At 58.5% G+C, this 8536-nt stretch overlaps 3 protein-coding genes across 3 annotated transcripts in view; 2 read left to right on the top strand and 1 right to left on the bottom strand.

The window, feature by feature from the left end:
- Window positions 1–4598, top strand: part of PTSG_10344 (TKL/DICTY4 protein kinase) — a 6926-nt gene extending 2328 nt beyond the window's left edge. Inside the window, exons 6-12 of the mRNA XM_004988338.1 lie at window positions 59–418; window positions 591–659; window positions 791–907; window positions 1132–1829; window positions 1973–2098; window positions 2351–2592; window positions 2912–4598. Coding sequence (XP_004988395.1) covers window positions 59–418; window positions 591–659; window positions 791–907; window positions 1132–1829; window positions 1973–2098; window positions 2351–2592; window positions 2912–4527 — 3228 coding nt within the window. The 3' untranslated portion in view covers window positions 4528–4598. The remainder of the gene's footprint in view (window positions 1–58; window positions 419–590; window positions 660–790; window positions 908–1131; window positions 1830–1972; window positions 2099–2350; window positions 2593–2911) is intronic.
- A 541-nt stretch (window positions 4599–5139) lies between these two features.
- PTSG_10343 (uncharacterized protein) lies at window positions 5140–6494 on the bottom strand (the record flags this gene model as incomplete). The annotated part of the gene is made up of 2 exons (XM_004988337.1): window positions 5140–5194; window positions 5599–6494. The coding sequence occupies 2 exons, from the start codon at window positions 6492–6494 to the stop codon at window positions 5140–5142; spliced, it is 951 nt and encodes a 316-aa protein (XP_004988394.1).
- Window positions 6495–7240: 746 nt separating this feature from the next.
- The window catches only part of PTSG_10342 (uncharacterized protein), a gene marked incomplete at both ends in the record, with an annotated part of 2349 nt that continues 1053 nt past the window's right edge, over window positions 7241–8536 (top strand). The window contains 3 exons of the mRNA XM_004988336.1: window positions 7241–7384; window positions 7473–8339; window positions 8399–8446. Of these exons, the coding sequence (XP_004988393.1) occupies window positions 7241–7384; window positions 7473–8339; window positions 8399–8446 (1059 nt within the window). The remainder of the gene's footprint in view (window positions 7385–7472; window positions 8340–8398; window positions 8447–8536) is intronic.

Genomic DNA, 8536 nt, shown 5'->3' with positions numbered 1-8536 from the left:
ACACACTCATTCCCCACCTATCACGTTCGCTCCAACATGATCACAACCACCAACACAGGAGAACTTTGGCGTGATTGAGCGCGATCTTGTGCGCACGACAGAGACCCGCTGCGTTCGCAAGGCGTCCCACGTCGTCGTTCCGGAGAACAGCGAGGGTGCAGCACCCGCCGTTGCGATGGATGTTGGCGAAGCACACGCTGAGCAAATCGACGAACCTGGCGCCGTCGTGTTGGCCGCTTCAGGTGGTGACGCGGGTTCCAACGCGCACACCAGCGAGCTTGTGGCCTCTCAGGTCATCTGCCCAAACACGCACTTCATCTACAACCACGTCGTGCTCGCCACCCGCTGTGCCGGCCGCTCGTGCCCCGATCAAGCCCGCTGCCTTTGCCGCCCATGCCAGAAGTCCCCGCCTGTGCTGGTACGTGTGTGCGTGAGTGTGTGTATGATCTACTTGACTGCCTGCACACATGTTTGTGTGCGTGTTTTCGTGCGTCCATCTGCTTTCTTTTGCTGTGGTTGGTTTCGTTCAACCCAACGTCGCTCATTCAACCATTCAATTGTGGTCTCTGGTTGCTTCTTCTTGCCTGCAGGCACACGTTTCTCCGGTGCAGGTGACGGAGCAGTTCTTCCAACAGGACACCGCCGTGGCAGCCCGGGATGTGCTGTTGACGTCGTGCGAGCGCATGCGTGTGTGCGCATTTTCACAGCAGGCGCAAACGCTCCACTTCGTTCTGGAGGACCAGCTCTATTTTGAGCGACCAAACAAGGACACATTGTTCTACTTTGTCAGCCTCTTCTGGGCAGAAGCAGAGGGCACGTCAGCACTGAAGCCATGCCGCTGCTCACTATCCCAAACCTGGCGGCATTCGACACCACGGGCACCCGCTACGGCACTGGCGTTGTTGAGGTGAGCAGGCATGCACTTGTGATTGCGTCGCCATCGCAGCAAATTCAGAACAGTGGCTCCATGTGCATTTCTTCACGCCTGCATGAGCCTTCTCACAATCTGAGTCACCCACCGATCTGCCCCCACCCGCTTCGTGCTTTGATGCCCCATCTCACCCAAAACACGCACACACGCGCGCGCATGTACACACATACATACGCACACACACACACATACACATGCAGATCTATGTTGCTGACCGCAACACGGAGATCACCGAGTGGCAGCCCATTGATGGAAGCCCCTTCCTGCTTCAGGTCTCGCCACGCGACTGCCCAGATGGAATGGAGCCCACGCAGGACAACAAGTGCGAATGCCCCGTGGGTACGCTGGAAGTCAATGGCGGGTGCATGCAGGCAAAGGAGTATTTGCCCATCTTCATCGGCAGTGCCCTGGCTGTGATTGGCATCGGCGTGTACATTGCCATTGCGCTGGTGCGGCGAGGCGCAGACAAGCTGTGGCAGATTGACGCGGCAGACGTTGTTGTGAGCGACCCGCCCGAGGTGCTCGGAATGGGCGCGTTTGGTGTTGTGATCAAGGGGGAGCTGAACGGCACCGCCATCGCCATCAAGCGCGTCATGCCACGATCATCCAAGAAGACGACAGACACAAACGGGCGCAGCACTCGCACGAGGGGCAGGATCGCCAGCAGCAAGCGCAGTGCCAAGGGTGCCAGCACCGTTGACAGCAGCAACGTCGACGTGTACTCGATGAACGCGACCAGCACCATCCAAGCATCCAAGACAACCAATGGCTTTGGCATGGAGTTTGGCAACGTCGACAATGAGGCAGCGATTGAGCGGGCGCTGGAGTGGCAGGATGCGGAAGCAAACAAGGCAACAACAGCCCGCACCGGCCACAGCAAGGAGATCTCCAACGCCAAGTGCGTGCGATGGCTGTTTTGTCAGTGTGTGTGTGTGTGTTTATGTTTGTGTGTGCATCTTTGTGTGTTGGTGCGCTGGAGGTGAGAAAGCATCACCTGGCTGCTACTCATCAACCCGTTTGTTGCATGTTCTTGTTTCGCAGGTCTGAGTTCATGGCGGAGATTCGCCTGTTGTCGCGCCTGCGTCACCCGTGCGTCGCCACCATGCTCGGCGCCATCGTCACAAAGTCAAGCGAAGTTCTCCTCGTCATGGAATACCTCGAGCACGGGTTAGTTGTGTGCGTGTGCGTGTGTGTGCGTGTGCGTGTGTGTGCGTGTGTGTGTGTGTGTGTGTGTGTGTGTGTGTGTGTGTGTGTGTGTGTGTCTATCTTTCTACCTGTCTATCTGTCTGTGTGCGTGTGTGCGTGTGTGTCGCGTGCTGCTTGGGGATGCTTGCAAGCAAACTGGCAGAGCCCTTCTCATCGCTCACAATTGGTTGCCACAACCCATCGCTGACCGAACGCTGCTCCAACCAACGACAGGTCGCTGTATGACTTCCTGCGCAACGACAAGCTGCCGACACCAGACATGTTCCTGCTGCCCATTGTCAAGGACATTGTGTCTGGCATGCGCTACATCCACAACCTCAAGCCACCGGTTGTGCACGGCGACCTGAAGACGAAGAATGTGCTTGTGGATGGCAACTTCAAGGCCAAGGTTGCTGATTTCGGGCTGTCGCAAAAGCAACGCTTTGGCTGTGGCACACCAATGTGGATGGCGCCAGGTGTGTGTGTGTGTGTGTGTGTGTGTGTGTGTGTGTGTGTGTGTGTGTGTGTGTTTGCCTGTGCCTGTGTGATGTGTGCGTGTGTGTGTTTGTGTGTGTGTGTGTGCTGGTGTGCACGTGATGATGTGCTACTGTGAATGTGCATGCATGCAAGCACGTGCATGTGTATTCAGGCGTGTGTGTGTACTGCAGAGTTGCGTTCTTTCCCTCCTACGTCAACACAAACACCATACCTTCCAACCACAACCACTCACAATTGCCACTCACAATCATCGCCAACACAACCACCCCTCACCAACCAATCATCACAACCATGCAGAGGTGCTGCGCGGAGGAGAGGTGACACGGGAGGCGGACGTGTACAGCTTCGCCATCACGGTGTACGAGATCTACAGCCGGCAGGACCCGTTCCCAGATGAGGACGCGTCGGAGGTGCTCCGCCAGATCGCCGCGCGCCAGGTGCCGGCAAAGCGACCCGACATCCCAGACTCGTGCCCCGTCATGCTGGCTGAGCTTGCGCGGCGGTGCTGGTCCGAGGAGCCCAAGTTCCGGCCAACGTTCGACCAGGTGGACGCGCAGCTGGGCGAGCTGAACATCAGCAAGGTGGGCGCAAGCCTCATTCAGCAGAAGCAGGACGCACTCAACAAGGCCACGGTGCTCAACGACGTGTTCCCAGAGCACATTGCCAAGATGCTGGAGGAGGGCAAGAAGGTGCACCCGGAGCACAAGGACGACGTGACCATCTTCTTCTCCGACATTGTGGGCTTCACCAACATCAGTGCGCAGCTGACGCCGGCGGCGGTGTCGGACATGCTCGACCGGCTGTACTGCATCTTTGACGAGCTGACGGAGAAGCACGGCGTGTTCAAGGTGGAGACCATTGGCGACGCGTACATGGCGGCAACAAACCTTGTTGAGCCGCAGCACGACCACGCGCTCCGCATTGCGCAGTTTGCGGAGGACGCCATCAAGGCGGCGCAGTCGACGTTCATTGACCCTGAGCGGCCGGAGCTCGGGTGTGTGAACATCCGCGTTGGGTTCCACTGCGGCCCTGTCGTGGCCAACGTTGTTGGGCGGCGCAACCCGCGGTACTGCCTGTTTGGGGACACGGTGAACACGGCGTCGCGCATGGAGAGCTCGAGCGAGCGCAACAAGATCCACGTGTCGACGTCTGCGGGGGACCGCGTGCGGAGCCAGGCGCCATGGGTGAAGCTTGAGTCGCGCGGGGTGCAGAACATCAAGGGCAAGGGCGAGATGCTGACATACTGGCTGGTGAGCACGAAGAAGCCTGATCAGACGGGGCGTGTTGCCATTGCGGAGAACGAGGCCACCGTCATTGACATGGGCGAGGGTGACGATGCAAGCAGCTGCGACATCGATGATGGCGATTGTCACGATCAAGAGCACAGCGGTGATGACGCCGACGGCCACAGGAACAGCGCGCAGCCGAAGGACAGCATTGGGGGCGGGTTTGTGTTCAAGAAGAAGCGTGCGTCGTCCATTGGGCGGCAGTCGGCAGGAACGCACGAGAGCCGAGCATCGGCGCGCGTGTCCCTGAGCTCCGTGTCGTGGCTCAATGATGCAAAGGAGTTTGAGGCCCTGTCACGTGACAGCTTTGGCAGCCGTCGCATCTCCACCACCCCACGCAACCCAGCACCACCACCACCGTCGTCGTCGTCGCCATTGTCGGCAATGCCCGCACCCCCTGGTGATGACCACAATGACCATGATGGTGACGCGTCGCGGCCGAAGAAGAAGCGCTCGTCGTACTACGCGCTGGCGGCGGTGGATGCAGAGGCCTCGCCCAACAACCGCAGATACAGCGCCATCATGGAGGGCAGCGATGACGATGAGGTGGACGAGGGGACGGGAACGCGAGGTGATGGAAACAGCGTCACCATCTCCATCCAAGAATCAGAAAGCGTTGAAGTGTAATGTGTGTGTGTGTGTGTGTGTGATGTGTGTGGTTGTGTGTGTGTGTGTGATGTGGTTGTGTGCTGTGTGTGTGGGGGGGGGAGGGGGGTGTTGTGTGTGTGTGCGTGTGGTTGTGTGTGTGTGTGTGTGAGTGAGAGAGACACAGCAGGGAGAGAGGATGTGCGTATGTGGATTACTCTTGTTGGTTTGGTGTTTTGGTAATGCCCGTAGCCGTATCAAGAAGCGTTGCCTGCACGCATTGGTGTGCGGTGTGCAGTTCCGTTGTGCTCTGTATCCAGAGAAGTGTGTTCTTCCGTTGTTGTTGATGTGGCCACTGTGTTTCGTGGCGTCACTGTCTGTGCTTGTTCAAGCGTCGACACGGCGGTATGTCCACATGTTTGCCGGCTTTATTTTGATTTGATCTGCCGCTTGGCAGTGCGTTCTTGCTTCATACATAGACACATACATGAGTTCATACATTGCCACAGCATCCAGGTTATATTTGTTGGTGTGGTTGGTTCTCAGTGCCCGTCGAGACATGGTTGTTGATTTGTAGATGACAACACACGCACACACACGCACATACACACGCACATACACACACATAAGCAGACAAGCGCGTGCTGACATGATTCATTCATGAAAGTCATGTGGCAGCATGGACAAGTGGCAGCCGTTTGCAGGCCAGCTATGAAGCAAGGTGAAACAGCGCAGGCAAAGAACACGTGCACAGCATATTGAAGCATCAGTGACGTGCGTGACATGACTAACCAATCAACACCGGTTCACAAGACGGAAGTGGCCGTGATCGCGCAAGCAGGAGAGTAGGGCAGGGGAGGGGGGGGGCAAAGCGATGCGAGCATGACGTAATGTTGCGCGAAGTGAACACGGGCCAGGCAAGTGGTCAAGCTGACCATGATGTTGCAGGGGGAAAGCACACACAGCCACATGAAGTAACGCATGCATGATGTGTACGTGGCGTGTGGTGTGGGATTTCAAGCACACACACGTGCACACACACACACACACACACACACACACACACACACACACACACACACACACACACACAAAACACAACACAGTCAGCACCTGGTTGGACAGGCGAGGAGGTTCTGGAAGCTGGGCACATCAATGCATTCTGCCTGGACATTGCGGCACTGGACGGCGGTGAGGCCCGAGTTGCCCGAGAGGTGCACGCGTGCGCCCACCGCCCGCAGATTGTGAAAATCGAGCGTGCCCATGATGTTGTTGTTGTACAGTTGGAGTGAGTTGCCAACACGCGTCAAGGAGGCAAAGTCAACTGCGGTGATGGCGTTGCTGAAGATGAGGGCCAAGCCCCCAATCACCGTCACGTTCGCCATGTTGAGCGACTGCAAGCCCGTGCTGTAGAGGAGCAGGTTGTCGCTGATGGCGGTGATGCCGCCAAAGTCCACAGCTGTGAGCGGGGGATTCTGCGACAGGTCCAATGCTCCTGGAATGCTGGAGAGGCGGCGGAAGTGCACGGACTGCAGCATGTTCTGCTCCATGCTGAGCATGTCGCCGATGTGCATCAGCCCGGCAAAGTTGACGGCTGTGAGGTCGTTATCGCGCAGGGTGATGTGGCGGCCGACACGCGTGATGCGACCAAAGTCCAGCATCTCCAGATTGTTCACGCTGGCATCCAGGTAGCCGCCGATGCGCAAGAGACCGCCAAAGGAGATGGAGGAGATGGAGTTGCCGCGAAGGTCCACGGCACCCGCCACAAACGTCACCTTGCTGAAGTCCACCATGGTCAGGCTGCCGCTGGTGGCCAGCACATCCCCGCCGATCCTCTGGATGGTGCCGAAGGACAGCGACGTCTGAGTGCTGGAGACGCTCACGGGCCCGTCAACGTCGTCGAGAGCGAGGAACTCCTCGCAGCAGCAGTTGATGACCTGGGTGATGATGGGCTGGCTCTGGGCGCGCACCGCAGCGCGCGATCCCGACGACGCACAGTCCAGGACCATGGGCGTTGGCGGCGGTGATGGCGGTGCCGGCGGTGATGATGGTGCTGTTGCGTTGCATGTGGCAGCGAGTTGGCGGAGGTGCTCCAGGTCCTGCAGCACGTTGATGCCGTTGATCCACACTCCTCCTCCTCCTCCTCCGCTGCTGCTGCTGCTGCTGCTGCTGCTGCTGCTGTTGTTGTTGTTGGTGGTGGTGTTCAGCACAATGTCATGATGGCTGACAAGCACCAGGTTGCCGGAAGTGCCGGCGTCCACACGCAGGTCTCCGTTGCTGTCCACGCTGACAAATGGGTCGCCGCCATCCTCGCCGCCGTCCTCAGCAGCATTCACCACCACCCCAACAGTGCGAGGTGTGAGTGTCGTCAGCAGCGTGCTTGCGAGAAACAAGAGCACCACCACCCACAAGCAGACACGCACTGCAAGTCGTCGTCTCATTCTTCTTCGCTCCTTGTTGTTTGTGTTTTCTTGTGCGTGTGTGTGCGATTTTTCTGTGCGTTGTCGACACACGGACAACAATCGACACTGCAACTGCGGCACTGCCACTCAACGCTGAACCCACAGAACCACGTGGCTGCGCTCCCCCCTTCCCTGCTCTCTCTGCTCTCTGTCTCTTCCCACTCCCCTCCCCTCTCCTCTTTCCCTCCCTTTCTTCCTTGTTCTTCACCCGTTCCTTCTGACCTCCCCTTCTCGCCCACACACACACACACACACCTCACACCTCATTTCGCCACGTGGCTGGCGTCGCCGCCATGACCAGGCTGTCCGCACACCACATTGCATTGATTGCGGAGCATTTGGTGTCGACACCACCGCCGACACTCCAAGAGCACGGCCATGCGGATCAGCCACGCAGGAGGCGGTTCGCCTACTGGCAACAGGCTGAGCGAGACAGCGTACGCACCTTCTTCAACATCATGTTCTCCTGCCGGGAGCTGACTTGCCCCAAGCCATGAGCAAGTGGAAGTGGTGCCTTGTCGACAGTTTTCGGAGCCCATCACATTCTTCGACGAAGACAGCACCAGGTTGCTTGGCCTTGGACAGCCCGCGTCGCGCGGCTTGCAGCCTGCCGATGCACACGCGACCACAGCACACGATGTCACCTCCGACCCTGCTGCCGCGCCATCCTTGGCTGTGTGGCTGGAGCGCCGCTTCCTGGCTTACAGCTGGCTCGGCGCAACCTGGCACAGCGATTGCCGTTTCCTCATCAGGTTGGCCACCACACCTCCGCTTCTTGGGCACGGGTTCTCGGATGTCTTTGCCACTTGTGGCCGTGTGCGCTTTCGTGACCTGGATGCTGTCAGCCTATGGGCCAACGCGCCAGATCGTGGGGGGCAGCGTGCAGACACCTCCTCGACAGCTGTGTTGGCAGAGGCCACAGCCATGGGCGATTCCGTTTCCGCGAGCAGCACCACCCCTCAAGTGGTGCGAGAAGACCAGCAACACCAGCAACAGCAGGAACAGCAGTCTGTGCAACAAGACCAGCAGCAGGAAGACCTCCAGCAGCAAGACCAGGACGACCGAAAGGACCACCAGCAGCAGCAGCAGCAGCAACAGCAGCAGCAGACTGTGCTTTGCCCAGCCCTGTTCTTTCTCGACGCACAACTTCAAAACCAAGAAGCAGCCGACATATGGCACGAGCTTCGCCTCACCGCACTGGCCGGCACACGAGGAGGCACCGTGACTCTGCGCGTCGACGAACAGCTTGCTTTCCTCGCGGCCTCCGATATTGACACGCTCCGCATCGATGCCGCCAATGCACCCATCGACACAGTCGCCTTCAGCAACGTGAGGCGCTTGGAGTTTGCGCTGCACAACACCATGGAAGCAATTCATGGCACATTCGAGCAGGTACACTGTGTTGCTCTCCAGAGCTGGCCTCCCATCGGACTTGGTTTTCCCTGGGCTAGGATTCCACAGGTCGGCGAGGATCAGAGAAGTCCATTTGTGCGATGCCAGTGCGCTGGCAGGCATTCCCCACGTCGACCTGTCGAGGTGCCGAAACCAGATGGACCTCTCCCCACTCACGTGTGCGCAAGCTGCTGCTC

The sequence above is a fragment of the Salpingoeca rosetta genome, assembly GCF_000188695.1.
Source record: "Salpingoeca rosetta unplaced genomic scaffold supercont1.36, whole genome shotgun sequence".
Lineage (NCBI taxonomy): Eukaryota > Choanoflagellata > Craspedida > Salpingoecidae > Salpingoeca > Salpingoeca rosetta.
The sequence above is the reverse complement of the archived record's forward strand: the minus strand, read 5'-3'. Positions and strand labels throughout refer to the sequence as shown.